Source organism: Neophocaena asiaeorientalis, unplaced genomic scaffold, assembly GCF_003031525.2.
Source record: "Neophocaena asiaeorientalis asiaeorientalis breed wild unplaced genomic scaffold, Neophocaena_asiaeorientalis_V1.1 scaffold825, whole genome shotgun sequence".
NCBI lineage: Eukaryota > Metazoa > Chordata > Mammalia > Artiodactyla > Phocoenidae > Neophocaena > Neophocaena asiaeorientalis.
Genome location: NW_020173937.1, coordinates 617,856 through 636,516, shown reverse-complemented (window position 1 = coordinate 636,516; position 18,661 = coordinate 617,856). Strand labels below are relative to the sequence as shown.

Here is an 18,661-nt window from a genome sequence, read left to right as displayed (position 1 = left end):
GGGCTGTGGTCCCTGGCCCAGGAGGTGGTGGGTCGGGAAGGGTGCTTGCTGGGGCTGGGGCTGGGCTGGGGGCGGGAGGGGCTGAGGTAGGATCAGAGCTGGAGGACAGAGCGGTGGGTCAGAAGAAGCAGCGAGTTGCTGTGATGCCAGGGCGGCCACGCCCCCTGCCTCAGGCCCCAGGGAGCCGTGCCCGGTGACAGGTTAGGGTGGGCGAGCTGTTAGGCCAGGCAGGAGCTCTGCTGCCCAACACCCTGTCCCCCCGTTCCCTCCCTGGGGTGGGGGGTGACCCTCTGATGAGGTCGACCCTGGTCCAGCTCTGGCCTGGAAGTGGAACCTGCCCATCAAGAGACGGAGGGTCGAGGGGTCAGCAGAGAGGGGACTCGGGGGACCGGAGCGCCGGGCTCAGACCCGCGGACCCTCAGGACGTGACCCCTCAGTTGCAGCGTGGAACGGTGGTCCCTCGGCTAAACCGACAAGCACATTGTTCGAATGTTCGAAAATGCCCGTACCCTTGACCCACCGAAGTCCACATCCCTTTTGATGTCCTGCCGCTCGTGGGGAGGGAGCCTGGTACCGGAACAGCACGCATAGAAAAAGTCCTGAATGTCCTTGGACAGGACTTAGGCGGTGTCCGTCCAGACGTGTGTGACGCTGGGTCCCCCAGGCCTTCCCCAGAGTGAGATCCAGACGCTGATGGAGCGGATGTCGCATGGGAGGGAGAGGTGTGGCCACGGTGGGGGGCAGAGCACCACCCCTGTGCGCGCGCGTGTGTGTGTGTGTGTGTGTGTGCGCGCGCGCGCACGGGTGCACACAGCTGTCCCCTCACGATGGACTTCCAGGGCCAAGGGAAACTGCTCATTGCATACTGTACTGCTTGAATGTTCGTCAGAACCAAAAGTTTGTAAATAAAATTCATCCCAATTGTTAAGAAAAACAAAATGGCCCCGCACACCACACCCATAGCATCCTGCCCCTACCGTGGAGGGCGTGGTCAGCCCACCCAGAGGAAGCCCAGCGCCCCTCGCCCCTCTTCCTCATCTAGTCAGTTGTGTCCTCTTCAGCTCCTTCATAGTAAGTCACACATTCCAGCCTCCATGGACTTGGCTCAGCTTTTCTCAAGAGCATCTAGTATGAAAATGAGGAAATGAAGGCCCATATTCTTCCCCATGATTCCTCCCCCTTCCAGTTTCTGACGGCTCTTGTCATACCATGTTTATATATTTATACATATTAAACTTTGCATGTTTTGTCTAAACGTTGCAAACTCGCAAAAGGCATTTACGATCATCTGTTAGCTCACCCTGGAAGCCCGGAGTGAAGTGTGATTCTGTACCCGGGCCGCTCAGAGTCTGAGCACAGAGATGATAAGCTCTCTTCTTCCAAACGCCATCAAACGCTCAAAGTTCATGTCATATTTTAACTTGCTTTATATTTGGACTCTGGTCCAGCTTTTTGTCTTCCCTGGACATTTTAAAATAAAAATTTTAAGTAAAAATATAGCAATTTTTAATGCTATTGACAAAAAAACCCACACAAACCTTTGTCTTGTCACCACGATCTGCAGTTTTCCTATTAAACTCTGCACGAATCCAATTTCTTCTCAAAGACCTCTTCCTCAGAACCTGATGCCTTCCGACCAGCGGCGTGGCTGGCGTCCCCTGCTCCCCAGCCCCCAGACTTCATTTCACTTATTTTCCTGATGCGTTTTTACTAAAGTGATCCTCACATGACTTCCTCGGCAGAAAGGCACGGGAGGAAAACGTTCTGAATCCTCGCTTGTCTGACTTACTTTGCCTTCGTGTTCGTAGTTTGGCTGCATATGAAGTTCTAGGTTCGGGACTTCCCTGGCGGTCCAGTGTTGAAGAATCCGCCTTCCGCTGCAGGGGACGCGGGTTCGATCCCTGGTCGGGGAACTAAGATCCAGCAAGCCACGTGGGGCAACGAAGCCCTCGCGCCGCAACTACCGAGCTGGCGCGCCGCAGTGAAAGATCCCGCATGCCACAGCTAAGACCTGACACAGCCAAATAAATAAATAAATGAAGTTCTAGGTTCACGTCCTGGCCCAGAACTCGGAAGGACTCGCTCCCCAGCCTCTGATTTCCAGCTCTGAAGTTGGCTGCCGTTGTGTAACTAACCTGGTTGGTTGGTTTGTTTTCCACAGAATGTTTGAAATCTAGTCCCAGGTTTTCGTATTTCACAATATTGTGGCATGGGGCCCATTTTCATTTGTCCTGACAGGACCCAGCAAAACTCCCTCTTCAGAAGACTAGTGACTCCCTCTGTCCTTTCTCCACTCACTTCCTCAGGGCATCTTCCCCTCTGATCCTCCAGCTCTCACTTTCTTTAAGAGGAATTTTGTGAAGAAAATAGGCCAGACGATCTTGAATGGAAACCCACAGCCCCCTCCCCTCCCTGCCCCGCCGTAAACTTTCCATTTCTGTTTCTGGTCAGTTCTTCCCCAGCACAGTGGCCTCTAGATCAGTCTGTCACTTCCTGTTTCCTGATTACCCCCAATTTTAATAGGAGACTGTTGCTTTGTTTTGTTTTTATGGCTACAGTATGTTCTTGGAGTTCTGAGGGCACTAATTCAAATTTTTGAAGTTCTTTTCTCTTTCCGCACGTCTAGGGCAGGGTTGTAAACCTTTCCTGTAAAGAGCCAGACAGTAAACACTTCCTCCTTTGTGAGCCCCATAGAGTCACTGTTAGGTGTTCTCTATTACTTTCCAACAACGTTACGTAAAAACCATCCTTAGTCCTCTCACATCAGCCACGAGCTTTGGCTTCTCAGATCCCCTCGAGGATCGGGGTCGGGGGTTCTCTGCCCCCCGGTCCCCAGCACAGGATGCCCCACATTCTCGTGGTTGCTGGGGTGCGTGTGATTTGTGTGTCTGTGTGTGCACCTGTGTGTTCTTACAGAGACAGGACAGCGTAGAATGGGAGGTACAGATGTAGATAAATGTGAAGCAGTGACATAAAAAGCTGAGAAGGTTTTTACGGGTCCCCACTTAAGAATCAAGGTCAACTGCTCTGTAAAGGGAGATGGCGCTGCATCTTAGAGCAGACATGCTGTCAGCTTCTCACACCTTGGAGGCCCCTGGGCTGGCAGACAGAAAGGGTTAGGGCTGGAGCTTCACAGTCAGGTGGCCCAGGGGTCAAAGCCTGGCTCTGTCGCCATCTGGGTGCCCTTAAGAAAATTACACTCTCTAAACCTTGGTTTTCTTATCTTTTAAAAGAAGATAATAATGCTTCTTAGCTGTGGGGTTGTTCTGAGTTAATACAAAGGTACTTAAGACAGTGCCACAGGCCAGCGCACGTGACAGACGGGGGCCTGTTCTGATTCGGTATAAATCTTAAACCTGCCCAAAGCGGTTAAACCGTTGTGGAGCAGGAAAAGGGAGGCAGGAAAGTGGGGGAACGGGAATAAAGAACAGAAATAAAATGATCGAAACACTCCAACTAAAAGGCAAAGACTTTCAGACTGGATAGAAAATTAAGACCCAGGTAGGTATACGTCATCTACAAGGAAGTCATTTTACACATAAAGACACAGACGGGTTTAAAGTAAAAGATGAAAAAAGCTTTAGCATGAAAACTAATCATAGGAAATTACACGCAGAAAGCTGTGTGGCTATATTAGCATCTAGTGGACTTCACGACGGGGCGTATTTGCAGAGGTAGAGGGCATTTCATAAAGATAAAAGAGGTGCTCATCAGAGCCAACCCTAAATGTACAGACCTCTATAACAGAGCTTCCAAATAAATGAAGCAAAAACTGACGGCTGAAAAGAGCAATTAGAAGCAGCAGACAAATCCACGATTGTAGTCGGAGATTTCAGCGCTCTCGGTAACTGATAAGTAGACAGAAAAACAGGAAGGACGTGAAACATTATCAGCCGACCTGACCTCGTGGATAATTACAGAATAGTACACTCAACAACGCTCTTCCCAGTTCCCAGTTCGTGGGGACTCTAACCAAGGTAAGCATGTGATGTGTCATAAAACAAGTCTCATTGCACTTTAAAGGGTTGAAACTATACAGAATGTGGCCTAGATCACAATGAAATTAAAGTAGAAATGTAACAGAAAGATAATTGGTAAATGACTAAATGTTTGGAAATGAAGAAATACACTTCTAAATAAATAATCCAATAATTCTAATATAAATAGATAACATAAATAACACACTTTTAAATAAATAACCGGGGTTTCCCTGGTGGCGCAGTGGTTGAGAGTCTGCCTGCCGACGCAGGGGACGCAGGTTCGTGCCCCGGTCCGGGAAGATCCCACATGCCGCGGAGCGGCTGGGCCCGTGAGCCATGGCCGCTGAGCCTGCGCGTCCGGAGCCTGTGCTCCGCAGCGGGAGAGGCCACAACAGTGAGAGGCCCGCGTACCGCAAAAAAAAAAAAAAAAAAAAAAAAAAAAGAAACAAAAATTATCAATATTAGGAATGAAAGGACATGACAACAGATCCTACAGAGAATATTATGAATCAGTTTATGCCAATAAATTCTATAACTTAGATCCCATGGTCAAATTCCACAAAATTTGCAAATTACCAAAATGGACACAAGAAGAAACAAAATAAAAACCTTACACGGTCTTTCAGAAACAGGAGGGAATAGTTCACAACTAAAATTATGAGTCCAGCATTACCCCGATTAAAAGATCAGACAAAAATATCACAACACCGACCAATGTCCCTTAACCAAATATTAGCAATTTGAATACACCAATACATAGAATCAATAATATACCAAAACCAAGTGAAGTTTTCCTCAAGAATGCAAGGTTGGTTTATCATTTGAAAATCTAAAAAAGAAAAGAAAGAAAAGAAAAACGTTATCATCTCAATAGATGAAGAAGATTTTGATGAAATTCAACACTCGTTGATTTTATTTTTTTTTTAATACTTATTTATTTGGCTGCTCCGGGTCTTATTTGCGGCACGAGGGATCTTCATTGCCACGTGTGGGATCTTTAGTTGCAGCATGCAGGATCTAGTTTCCTGACCAGGGATTGAACCCAGGCCCTGCATTGGGAGCATGAAGTCTTAACCACTGGACCATCAGGGGAGTCCCAACACTCGTAGATTTTAAAAACAACTCTCAGAAAACTGGGAATAGAAGGGAACTTCCGGAACATGAGAAAGGACATTTACATAAGATTTAAGCTAACATTATGCTTAAGAGTAACAGACCGAAAGCTTTCCCCCTAAGGCTGGGACAAGGCAACCTTTATTCAGTATTGTGTTGAAGATCTTAGCCACTGCAATAAAACAAGAAGTGAAAGGCGTATAGATAAGAGTGAAGAAGTAAAATAGTCTTTATTTTTTATTTATTTATTTTTTTTTTGCGGTACGCGGGCCTCTCACTGTTGTGGCCTCTCCCGTTGCGGAGCACAGGCTCCGGACGCACAGGCTCAGCGGCCATGGCTCACGGGCCCAGCCGCTCCGCGGCATGTGGGATCCTCCCGGACCAGGGCACGAACCCGCGTCCCCTGCGTCAGCAGGCGGACTCTCAACAGCTGTGCCACCAGGGAAGCCCTAAAATAGTCTTTATTTACACATGACGTGATCATATAGGTAGAACATATGAAAAAATCTACAAAAAATGCTACTAGAATAAGCCAGTTTAGCATGGTCAGAAGATGCAAGGTCACTAAACAAAGATCGACTGTATTTCTACATTCTAGCAACAAACAATTGGAAAATAAAATTTTAAAGTACAATTCCATTTGAAATAGTATCCAGAAATGTGTGAAATACCTGGGGATAAACTACAAACTATACAAAAAGATGAACACAGAAAACTGTCAAGCATTGCTGAAAAAAATTTAAAGAACACCAAAATAAATGGAGAACAACAGCATGTCATTGGAAGACCCAATATGGGGGTTGTTTTTTGTTTATTTTTGTTTGTTTTAAATTTATTTTATCTTGGGGGGCTGCATCGGGTCTTAGTTGCGGCACGCGGGATCTTCACTGAGGCACGAGAGATCTTTTATCACGGCACGTGGGCTTCTCCCTACTTGTGGCGTGTGGGTTTTTCTCTCTCTAGTTGAGGTGTGCGGGCTCCAGAGCACACGGGCTTTCTCGTTGAGGTAGCTGAGCTCAGTAGTTGTGGCACACGGGCTTAGCTGCCCTGCAGTATGGGGGATCTTAGTTCTCTGACCAGGGATCAAACCCGCATCCCCTGCATTGGATTCTTTACCACTGGACCCCCAGGGAAGTCCCAAGACCCAATATGGTTAAGACGTTGGTTTTCTCCAATGCCCACCAAAATTCCAGCAGGCTTTTTACTTTATAGAAAAATGATCAGCTGAGTCTAAAATGCCTATGGAAATCCAAAAAGCCAAAGCAGTTTTTACAAGAACAGTTGGAGAACTTGAGCTTTCAAGACTTTCAAGACTTATTATAAGGCTACAGTAATGAATACATTATGGTATTGGTGAAATGATGGACATGTACATCAACTGAATGGAACAGGGAGCATCACATATCCACTTATTTGGGGCCAACTTATTTTTGACAAAGATGCCAAGGTAATTTAATAGGTTAAGAAAAGTGTTTTCATCAAATAGCTATCCGTATTGGGGCAGGGGGAGGAATGAACATTGACTCTTATCTCACACCATCTGCAAAATTTAAATTTAATTTGATCATAGGCCTAGTTGTAGAAGCTAAAACCATATACCTTCTAGAAAAAAAGAAAAACAAAAACCACAGGAGAAAAATCTTTATGGTGTTGGGATATGCAAAGATTTCTTAGGATAGAAAAAGTATGAAGCATAAAAAATACCAATAAACGGGATTTTCATTAAATTTAAAGCTTGCTTTTTAAAAGGTACTATTAAGAAATAAAAAGGCAAGCCACATAATGGTGAAAAATATTTACAATACATCAGAGTATCTGTATCCAAAATATATAAAAACACTTAGAATTCAATAACAAGAAAACTAGTCACCCATTTTTAAAAATGGGACAGAGTTTGAACACTTACCCAAAGAAGATACGTGAATTATTAGGCACAGGAAAAGATCTTCGACCTCAACAGTCAGCAAGAAAATGCAAATTACAATCACAATGAGACACCATTAGACAGCTACCGTAATTTTTTAAATTTAAAAGACTAATGATACCAAGTATTGGCCAGGATGTGGAGCTACTGTTGGGGGAGAACTTACAATGGTACAACCACTTTGGAAAAGCGTTTGACAGTTTCTTTTTAAAGCTAAACATACACCTACCATATGACCCAGCCATCCCACTCCTAGGTATCTACCCAAGAGAAATGAAAGCATCTGTCCACACCACGATTTGGTGTTGAGTATTTATAGCAGCTTTATTTGTAACCACCAAAATACTGGAAGTAACCAAAAGTCCTTCAACAGGTGAATGGGTAAACAGGTGTGGTAGATCCACACTGGAATAAGCTGCTATCAGCAATGAAAAGGCATGAACTAGTGGTTCACACGGCATGGATGAATCCAGATACAAGGAAGTATATACCATGCCGTTCCATCTGTGTGAAATCCTGTAACATGAAAAACTAACCTGTAGCGACACAAAGCAGATCCGCGGCTGCCTGGGGTTAGGGATGGGGGAGAAGCACAGAGCGGCCCGGCGCGAGGGGCCCTTTGGGATTGAAGACAATGTTTTCTCCCTTGATTGGGGTGGTGGTTTCGTGGGTGTTTGCTGTTGACTAAGAAAACGCAGAAGGCTGCATATAAGAAAAGAGCTTCTTTGGGATCTTTTGAGAATTTCAACTTGGGAAACGCAGATTTGGGTCAAGCTGCAAGAGTGTTCGATAGAAGAGAAAGCGTCGGGGGTTTACGAAGGCGAACGCCATGAGCTTGTTTGTTAATTCACCATCCTAACCATTTTAAATATTTGTTTATTTATTTATATAGGCTGCGCCGGATCTTCTTTGAGGCCTGCATGCAGGATCCAGCTCCCCGACCAGGGATCAAACCCGTGAGCCCTGCACCGGGAGCGCGGAGTCTCACCCACTGGGCCCGCCAGGGAAGGCCCCGTGAGGTTGTTAAAGTCCAGCAAGAATTATGATCGACTCTGACACAAGAAAGGAGATACTTGTCCGTAAGGGAGAGGCAGTCACAAGTCATTTAGGCCAGGGGTCCGATAAGTGTCTTGAGTTTCTGGAACGTTGTGCAGATGTTCCGGAGGCCTGCATCAAGACGATAAGTGGTCAGAGTTCCGATTCCATCCAGACTGAGATGCGTACAAACCCCACTTCCTCAGCGGCCTCCGGTCCAGTTAGAGGCTCTCTCGGCAACAATGGTGCCATTTTGATTTTCCTCTCACACCACATTTGTCAAAATTCATCAAACTGTACACCTAAAATGGTATGTGTATTTTATATAAAGTAACCTTTAAAAAGTGGATTTGACAAGGTAAAAGTTACAAGAAAAAAAGAAAATGAATGGGGCACCGTTTCCTGGCTCTAGCTGGAGAAACGAAAAGGCAAGAGGAGGCTGGTCTTAGGCAGTTGGGCTCCTGGTCATTGTGATCTTTCTTAATGTTTCTATCTTGGTCCTAAACTTTTCTCTTGTAGTTAAGAACAGACAACGCCCAGATTAACTGATTAATAGTCCAGTCTTATCTGTCTGGAACAGAAGCTCTCCCTGGAACTCTGCGGTCACACCCTCTCTCGCTGTCAGCCTTCCCAGCCTCACTGCTGCGGACTTGTGGGTTCGCTGGCCACACAGAACCACTGTGAATTACAATCATGAGTTACAAACGTGGAAGTAGCTTCATGGGAACTTCAGTTCTTGCCCTGTGTCGCCCACGACTAGGAAGAAATCTTGCTGGCCACATCTCGTTTCTCAAACCAGCTCAGGCCCGAGTCACACCAGCTCAGACCAGGGGCCCAGACGGCGTCCAGGGCGTTGCAACTGGAAACTCCACGTGACTGAATTCACACAAGTTCTCGTGCTGCGGGTGACTTGGAACTCCTGGATTTAACCTGCTTTCTAAGAAAGCAAGAAGTTTTGGTTCTTTTTTATGAGGGTTCCTTTTTTGTAACCTTCTAAAAGGAAGCCTACTGTGGTTGAAGAATTTCGAGGAAACTAACAAAAGGAAGTTCTCCGAGACGTGCATGGGACGTGTATAAAAGATGTTCTCCATGGCCTTACGTTAAGTAGCAGAAAAGGTGTTAGCAACCTGGAGGAGAGGCTGATTTTTTTAAATGTTGCATGATAGGAGTCTTACTTCTTCCCCCACTTATTAGCATGCATGTCACTTGAAAGCACGCTGTTTTCTGTTCTTCTGACACGTTATTCATTACTACTAGTCTTACACTAACCAGCCATCATCCTCTTGCCTCTTTGCCTTTTGTTTCATTGCTGGACTAAAAGTAAATATTTTTGAGCTAAGTGGGCAAGAGAACTGGAAAAGAGAAGTGAGAAATCACGGTCCCCGGGAGTGTGGTGCAGGCCCACGTCTGCTGTGAGCTGTGCCTACCCCAGCGCCAGGGGCCGCCTGGACTCACAGGTCGGGGCTCCACGCCGGGCAGCCCTGTGGCACCCACATCCCCCAGGTCCAGGGCTGGGGACCGTAACGTCTGCAAACAGTGGTCCCTTCCGAGGGGAGTTCTTGGGCAAAGCAAGGACGACGGGTAACTTGAGTGAAACAGAAACCCGAGCACAGTACTCAGCCCGTGAGGAAGGCAAAGGGAAGGATGAGACCTCAAGCCCTTCTGTGGTCGCTGGGCGCGAACCCGGCAGGAGTGTATTAAACACCTCTGCTTCTAACCTGGGCAGTTTAATCTCCAGGGGAAATGAATCTCAAAGAAAAATCATAAACAAATAATTTATCCTCAGAATATTTATCATAGTACTTGTGAGATAACAGGAAATATCCATACTGGTCTCTGCCCCCGGTTCCTGGCACGAGGCTCCTGAAGCCCTCGGACCGTCCTGGCGAGGCCGCTGGGAGCATCTTCAGTTCTAACACTAGGTCTCTGACCCTGTTCCTGACACACAGTCCCTAAACCCCCTGGAGTTTCCTAGGTGACAGGGGCGTCCCTTGTTCTCATTAGGCGACTCCAGGGGGGCTTCTGGATGGCTCCTGGTCACCACGACGACCAAGCCGTGATTGGAAGCTCGGAGCTTCCAGCCCCGCCCCATTCTCGGGAAGGAAAGAGGGCTGGAGACTGAGTTAACCATCACTCATGCCTCTGTGATGAAACCTCCGTAAAATCCCAACCGCGTGGGGTTCAGAGAGCTTCCAGGTCGGGGAACACACCTACGTGCCAGGAAGGTGGCACCCCAACTCCAAGGGGACAGAATCTCCCGCGCCTGGGACCCTTCTGGGCCTCGCCCCCTGTGCCTCTTCATCCGGCTGTTCATCTGTGTCCTCTCCTCCGGGATAAACCAGGAAACCTGAGGAGCGCTCCCCCCAAGTTCTGTGAGCCCTTCCAGCAAATTAACGGAGGCCGAGTCGGGGGCGGGGACAACCGGTTTGTAACAAGTCGGACAGAGGTTGTGGGTAACCTGGGGACCTGCCACTGGTGATTGATTGGCATCTGAAGGGTGGGACTGAGCCCTTGACCTGGAGACCTCAGGTAGTGTCCGGACTGAGTTCCCTTGTAGGACAGCTGGCTGGAGCTGCAGCACCGTCTGGCGTCAGGGGCGCTGTGAGTGTGGCAGGTATGGGAGCGGAGACACAGGAGCCATGAGGCTTTTCCTAAGCCGCGTCACATACTGGGGAGGGAGGCATCATCGAATAAAACACTGCAGCCAAATGATGTAATAACAGATACTATTAAAAGTATATTTATAGATTTCGTAATAGCATGGGAAAATATTTGTTACAAGTGAAAAAAGGAGGATACAAAATGCAACAATAATTTTTTTAAAAAGCACAAATACATGGAAAAGAGCCTTTAAAATACCACAACAGGTAGCTGGTTGACGTAAACATTGAATTTTCCCTTTTTTCCAATTTGCCTATCACAAGCGCCTGTTATCTTCACACAGTAAGACAGTAAACTCTTTAAAAGCAGCATAAGCTAGACTTCAATGAATTATAGTGTAAAACAAAGGACGTCCCCACCATCTGGGTCCCCGAGGATCAAGCCATGGGGAGCCAGGCGCACACAGCGCAGCCCGAGGGGAGCGCAGACCCAGGACGGGATGAGGCCTGGCGCTTTGGGAAAACAGGCCCTTCGATGGTTACACTTTAGGAACAACATTTACAGACCGGATCCTTGCATCTTCCCACCCTCAGGAAAGCGCTAGAGTCATTCACGGGGACACCTGTCCCCATGACAGGCAGCGACCCTCCATGAGGCCCCCCTCCTTGGAGCAGCTCTCCAGAGCTGGATGAGGGGCTGTCCCCGAATCACGCGGAAACTCGGGGCTCACGTCGTGCGTCCTTTTCAGGGGATGACAGGGACACCACAAAGACGTCACATCCCCACAGCTGACTGATAACCACCACGTGATCCCAGTAAAGATTCTTTCGGGGGCTTCCCTGGTGGTGCAGTGGTTGAAAGTCTGCCTGCCAATGCAGAGGACGCAAGTTCGTGCCCCGGTCCGGGAAGATCCCACATGCTGCAGAGCGGCTGGGCCCGTGAGCCATGGCCACTGAGCCTGCGCGTCCGGAGCCTGTGCTCCGCAGCGGGAGAGGCCACAACAGTGAGAGGCCTGCGTACCAAAAAAAAAAAAAAAAAAATATTCAGTTTTGGACTCACAGAAGAGCTGCAGGGGCACCAGAGTCCCCTCCCCCGGTCTCCACGCTTCCCGGGACATGAGCCCCTCCGGGAAGAAAAGTGTGTACCGTCTGCAACGAGGGTGGCCCTGCCCCGACGCTACTGGCTATGCCACGCGGTGGACGAGGACGTCACCAGTATTTCTGCAAATGCCCATCTCTGTCCTGGGAGCTGACCCCGGATCCTCAGGCCCCCACCTGGGACAGTCCCCTTGGTCCCTGTCTCCGTGATCTGGAGGCTTCTGAAGAGCAGGGTCAGCCGTCGCCAGCCGCCCCACCACCTGCTCCATACTCTCTGCGGACTGGCCTGGGGCACAGGTCACCGGGAAGGACAGGAGGGCACAGCGGTGTCACCAGGGACGGGGACCCTCACAGCTGAGGCAGGTGGCGTCTCCACTGCACAGTGACTCCTTTTTTCCTTGTAGTTAAGAAAGAGCTATTTGGAGACGTCTCTGAGACCATACGGACGCTGTCTGCCCTTGAGCTTCGAGCACCAGTCCCCCGGGGCGCCGGCAGCGGTCACAGCGGTCACTGCCCACGGCCCTCCGTGCTGGAGGCTCTGTGAGGAGGATGTGCCCTGTGTTCCCTCACCTCTCAGCGACATTTACCCCACCCTTTGGATTCCGCCCCAATGCCGTCAGCATCACCTCCTCATCCAGCACCCGGGGCTGCTGGCAGCTCAGGTTGGCACCTGCGTCCCCGAGGCCCCGCGTGGGCACCGCCTGGCTCCTTTCCCAGGGAGAGTCCTCAGGACCCTCACCTGCAGGGCTGTGCTTCTCGGCCCTCAGCGGGCACTCAGGAGACAGTCCGACGCGCGCAAACACCCGGCTCTGTGGATTTCCGTGGCTCTCCGTCGATCTGTGTTCTAAACACACATATGAGCTCCAGCTCACAGGGTCCCCTCTTCCCCCCGCAGCTTCTCTCTCCCACAGCAAGGAATGCGAGCTCTCATTATCGGCACAATATCTCCTTTTTGTTCAACACCGGTCAACGTACAGCTTCAGAACCGCTAACCTACCCCAGGGAGAATGAGCTGACCAGCCAGAGGACAGTGTCCACACAGATCTCCGGTCCACACACGGAGTTCCTGGGGTCAGCGGTATGGCCACAGGACCACCAGGACAGTCACCTTTGTCACGGACTGCACCCCCTACATCCTGCTTGATAGTTTTAAAATTAACATAAAGTTCAGTCTTCGGGGTGCACGTTTCTATGGGTTTGGCAAACCTTCGAAGTCCCATCCCCACCCCCTCATTACCGTCAGCCCAGACCCCCTCAGGCTACCCCAGCCCCCGCCGATCCCGACAGTTTTGCCCTTTCCAGAATGCCCTGCACTTCCCAAGTGCCTGGAGGATCCCCCGCCACCGCCTGCGTGCAGCCTGGGGCAATGATGGCTACAGCTACCGTAAACACTGCCAACCTAAGTCAGAATTTCTCTTGGGTGAACGTTAATTTTATCTTCAAAGACAACTTGATTGCAAAAGACCATATGGCAAAATAGACAATAATAGTCAGGAAAACCCTGAAGGAGAAAAGTGAGGGAGCTGGCCCCGCAGATACAGCATCTGTAACTTCAAAAGAGTGGTGCCGGGGCAGCTCCAAAAATCAAGTCAAGTATGTTCTCACGTCAGCACAGGGCGAGGTGGAATCTCAAATCAGTGCGCAAAAGGGGAGCTTTCGATAAGTGGAAGGAGGATACCTAGAGACCTGCGTGGGAAGGGTGACACGGACCCGTTCTCTGCCCTGCCCGTCGGCATCCTGCATCAGAGATACAAATGCAGAAATGAAACTACACACGCACTGGCAGAAAAGAGACGGAGTCTTCTAACCTAGGACTAGGAAGGACTTAAAACCCAAATGCTATGGAAGAGTGATCACTTCACCCACGTTTAAACAAAAGAACTTCCACAAACAAAAACATGCCATAAGCAAACAAAATGATTCTAAAAATGATACACTGACTTTAAAAATGTGACCTGTATCGCAAATATCTCTATAATCTGATAGAAAGATGGGCAAAAGGCAGGTGCCCCACTCACAAGGAAAGTGCAAATGAAAACTCCAGGGACATAATTTCGTACAGGTCAGGGTCAGGCTGTGGGCGCACAGGCTCTCTGCTGATGCATCGCTGGTGGGACAGCAACGGGGCAGCCCACGTGGAGAGAAATATCACAGTTACTCACATCTAGGAGGCTGCACTACCAAGACCACACAGTTTTAATCTGAAAATGATAATAACTACAAAGACTGAAGACATATCAACTATACAGAAATCCACGGCGACACAGCACTTTAACATGACGTTTTTTTAAATGTGATGTTCACTTTGTTTTCTAATAAACTGGATTTTTTAGAGCAGCTTCAGGTTCATAGCAAAATTGAAAGTACAGAGTTCCCATAGCCCCTCTGCTACCTCCCCGCCACACGTGGCCTCCCCCACCATCAGTGTCCGCACCAGGTGGGGCGTCGGTCACCGCTGAGGAACCCGCATCGACAGGTCATCACCCCCCAGAGCGCACGGCTCACGCCGGGTGCGGCAGTTCACTTTCGGAAGCTGCTTCAGCACTGAGTTCTTACTCTGAAGCCAGACAAAAGAATCTCGAATCAGGCACGGGTCCCACCTTTCCTGTAGGGACGGTATTCTGGAGTAACCGACTGGTCCACGATGGAAAATTCCTTCTTACAGGTCTGCTCCAGCTGACAACACAATAGGAAAGACAGAATTAGAAATTGCCAGGGACTTCCCTGGCGGTCCAGTGGTTAGGACTCTGCGCTTCCACTGCAGGGGCCTGGGTTCGACCCCTGGTCGGGGAACTAAGATCCTGCGTGCTACACGGCGCGGCCAAAAAAGCAAAGCAAAGATATCGCCAATCTGCCAAGCCCGCTGGAGTACGGACCTACTGACTCACCAGGGATGTACGCGAAGCCGTGGGGTCAGAGGTCAAAGGCTGACAGGGACTCTGCAGTGGATGGGGCCACCCCAATGCAGCCCCACAGCCTGAAGAAAAGGGCAGAGCGCTTCTCAGGTCTCCAGGCACACTAGTGGCCCGAGGCCCTGGCTGAAACCCAGGTTCTGATTCAGTGGGTCCACGGAGGGGCCTGAGGCTCTGCGCTTCTGACCAGCCCCAGACAAAGCCAGTGCTGCAGACCCACATTCCACACTGCGTGGTGAGGGTCCAGCACCGCGTATGGAGCGTGGTACCTGGGGGAGCTGAGCCTGATACAATCAAGCCTCAATCAGACTACCCGGTTACCGGAGCAGAGGAAGACATGGCCATTCAAGGACTCACCAGGTCAACCCAAAGTGTGCGTGTCCTACAGGACAAGTGACCTCGTTTCCCCTTCCCCAACAAGGGGACTTGAGACGCGCCATCAAGGGCAATGTGCAGACCTCGCTGGAGCCACAGGGAGCACACTGGCTGTAAAAAGATGTTTTCTGGACAATTGGAGAGGTGTGAACATAAACTGGAAATTAGTTACTAAGGAATTATTAGGTTTTTTTATATTAGCTACAATAGTGGCATTCTGTTTATGTAAAAGATTTACATGAAAAATATAATGTCTGAGGTTTGTTTTATAACACTTAAGCCCCAAAACCAACCAAAACACAAAACAAGTGAGGAGGGAGGAAAAATGGTAAAAGTAATGTACAACAGGATTCACTGGATTACCCTAATTTTATTCAAAATTTCCCTTTTAGAAATTTCATAAAACAAGCTTTAAAAACGCCAGCACTATTACTAGTTTTGCTTACCAAGTCTCAAGAAAAAGTGTAACTTAGAGCAAAAGAGGAAAAAAAGCACAGACTGCCTGCTAGTCCGTTCCTCTACATTTCACCTTCCATCAACCATCACTTATCTCCTTAGCTACTGAGCCCACACCCTCCTAGCGGCACGAGGTCATTTCACAGGTAAAAGGCCCCACCTTTCACCTGTGAACTCGCCCGCTCATTATTACCAAAGCAGGGTCCCCAGTCCCCTGCTCAGCTCTGCAGAGGCCTCTCCACTTACTGCCCTCACTGCTTTGTTTTAAAAAGGCTTTTAAAAAGTCTCCAAAAGAATTCAGAAGGTGTGGAGTCCTTCACTGTGCTTGGTTTTCCCCATCTTTCCTTCAATCAGTATAGTTCAGATCCAGGACTTCCCTGGCGGTCCAGTGGTTAGGACTCTGTGCTTCCATTGCAGGGGGCACGGATTCGATCCCTGGTCAGGGAACTAAGATCCCACAAGCCGCGTGGCGCAGCCAAGAAGGAAAAAAAACCAGATCAGACCCAGCCTTCATTAAGAATTCAAACAAAAAGAATACCAAACAAGAAAATCCCACCATGTTACTTTTCCATACTCTATTAAAATATAACTTCATAGAATTTTTGCTAAACCTTTCATTTTTCTGCTGTTTTTTTTACACCCTGTTCTTTTGCTCACACAAACTCCTTTTGGTCTTTAAAAAGAGAAGATTTCAAACACAGCGTGTATTGGGCAGTTGGACACAGTAGAAATGTGCTCTGATGGGTCTAAGCAGAAAAATCCCCTGTTGAAAGGCCTCTGAGCAGCTCACAGAATTTCCAAAAGGAATGCAGAATGACGCTAGGGAAACAGCAGGCGCGAGGGGGCAGCAAGGGCCAGGCTGAAGACACTACAAACAACCCGGTGAAGACCCTTCACCACCGCCTGGAGAAATGCCACTTTGCTGCGGCTACAGCTGCCGTCACCACCAAACACCACGTTCAGGGGCAACCACTAGCTCCTGATCCCGTCTAATGGGCTGAACTCGGGCTGAGCTCGCACCTTAGCCGCTGGGAAGGCTGGGACAGTGACCATCTGGTTTTTTCAGCTTCTGCTGGGTGCTCTCAGAGGGTAAGGCGTTCTCTCAACAGAGGAAGGGGCTTCCAAGGCTGGGAAGCACAAAATTAATAGGTCTTTTGTTTCCATACTCAAGATTTTTTGGTAGTTTCTCACCATCAGAAAGTTCAAGAGAAAAGGGAAATATTTTAGAATTTTCCAGTTACATCTGAACACTCTACTTCATAGGGACAGCTCAGACTCAGATAATAACCTCCTGTACAAACACCATGTTAACAACCTGTTGCTGATAAAGGACCTCACAGTGAAGCACAGAGACCACAGATCCAACACCTCCTCTTTCCCACGGCACACTTCAACAGACGGCACTTCTCTTAAATGGGATCCCGCTGAGACTCTTTGCCATCTGGAACAGCAACAAACAAAAAATCCAGAAAGGTCCCTAAACACCTAAACAAGACATCAGCAAATCAACTCTGTAGTAACAGTAGATTTCTGCCCCAAAGAGCTGAACAACCTGTGGACTAAGAATGCTGCCAGCCATGTCAGTAAGGAAGGACACTGCAGCCATCAGTCATCAGGAACGGCAGCCACTCCCCACCCTGCAGCCTGAGAAGACTCACGAAGGAAACAAGGAATGCCTGCCATCACGGAGTCATCACACTGCAACTACCTCAGACGGTGAGCCCTGAGGGGACTCAGGATAAGAGATCACAGGACGCTGGCCCCAGAGAGCTCAGGTGCAGATCAAAGGAACGATTTCAGTGAGCCCAGACTCTTGCATCTCTCCATACATAGAAAAGCGCTAAATTCCTTAACTTGAGATATCTGGTTTTCCTTAATTAACGATAATCTTTTGACATTCCGACTACCCGCCCTTTGTTGCAAAAACTCCTATGTATCCTGCCTCCCCCCTCGGATTCTCGGGGCGGGGGCGGGGGGGTGGGGAGATGACCTGGCTTGAAGTCCTAAGAACGATTCCTGAATAAAACACAGCTCTCAACTTTCAGTCGACAAAACCCAACGAGCCTGGGGCTCCCCCGGCCTCTTTGCTTTCCTCTTACTTGAAATCCTTCAGTGTCACGACTTGTTCAGCTGATGGTGTTAGAAGGTGGCGGGGAAGGGAAACTGGACAGGAAGAAAGAACAAGGAAGACAAAATCTACAAAAAGCAAACAAATGTAAGAACAACAAAAAAAGTCACAAAAATCAAAGCCTATGACAGGTAGTAACCAACACACCTGCACTGAAGGTGAACTGGAGGCACGTGTCCCCAGGGGGTGGGGTTGGAAGTGCTCAACGAAGCAGCAGGGCAGGAGGGCGTCACCTCTCTCTGCAAAGGGCCCGTGTGGCCAGAGCGTGGGCAGCAGTCGAGAAAAGAGAAGAACCGGGCAGAGCCTAGAAGCAAATCAGGAACTGGGGAGTGAGTGAGAGGCACTTCAGGAAGGTTCTGGAAGCAGCGAGGCTGCGATTTCCTTCCCTGGGCAGCTTGGGGCCTTTCTGAACCTTCCGGGAAGAGGCCGCCCAGTCCCCCACGGCCTCCAGGACGAGGTGACAGCCGGGAGCCACCGAACCCTCTGAAGCCCCTTCAATCAAGATTGTGTCTAGCTTTACATCTTGTGCCTTGTGTGTTTTTCCAGCACGAGGGGTAACAGTACGCGTGTTCACATCCCCCTCCTTCCTACCCCCCAGCCCGGATTCTCCACGGGCCCCGAGGCCGAGAGACGCGTTAGCATCAGCGTCCCTGCGGAAACACCCTCTCGTCTCCCGTGGGGCGGCCGCCGTGGGACTCCCACCCTCGGCCCGCGGCGGAGAGCCGCATGTCCGGTCCCAGCCCCTCTTTTCATCCGGCAGCCCCAGGCGGGACCCAGAGGCCCCTCAGCGAGGTGACCAGCCGCACCCACCGCACGCCTTCCGCTTCCGCCGGCCGGAGACCGGGCGGGGGGTCGGAGGCGAGACCCGCGTCACGTGGCGTCGCGGTCACGTGTCAGGCCCAGATTACGTGTGAGGCCGGAGCAGGGCGCACGCCTGAGCTCTCTCACTCTCGCGAGATGAACGGTGATCACGTGACGGGGCGGGGCGCGGCGCGGCGCGGCATCACGTGACAAGGCGCCGCTGGTCGCGGGGTTTGTTT

At 49.5% G+C, this 18,661-nt stretch overlaps 2 protein-coding genes across 23 annotated transcripts in view; one reads left to right on the top strand and one right to left on the bottom strand.

Annotated features, from left to right (window-relative positions):
- Positions 1-11,579: 11,579 nt before the first annotated feature.
- Positions 11,580-18,507, bottom strand: LOC112404619 (uncharacterized). Of its 22 annotated transcripts, none has more exons than XM_024752669.1 (6): positions 18,324-18,425; positions 17,769-17,925; positions 15,020-15,165; positions 14,351-14,426; positions 12,490-12,594; positions 11,586-12,288 (listed from the first exon to the last, which is right to left on the bottom strand). In XM_024752669.1, the coding sequence occupies exons 1-5, from the start codon at positions 18,347-18,349 to the stop codon at positions 12,514-12,516; spliced, it is 486 nt and encodes a 161-aa protein (XP_024608437.1). In that variant the 5' UTR covers positions 18,350-18,425; the 3' UTR covers positions 11,586-12,288; positions 12,490-12,513. The 22 variants fall into 22 exon arrangements, 8 of the variants coding, with proteins under 8 accessions (XP_024608433.1, XP_024608432.1, XP_024608434.1 ...); XM_024752670.1 differs by having other exon boundaries at positions 11,588-12,147; XM_024752672.1 differs by having other exon boundaries at positions 11,617-11,665.
- Positions 18,508-18,578: 71 nt separating this feature from the next.
- Positions 18,579-18,661, top strand: part of LAMP1 (lysosome associated membrane protein 1) — a 14,371-nt gene continuing 14,288 nt past the window's right edge. Inside the window, exon 1 of the mRNA XM_024752645.1 lies at positions 18,579-18,628. Coding sequence (XP_024608413.1) covers positions 18,579-18,628 — 50 coding nt within the window. The remainder of the gene's footprint in view (positions 18,629-18,661) is intronic.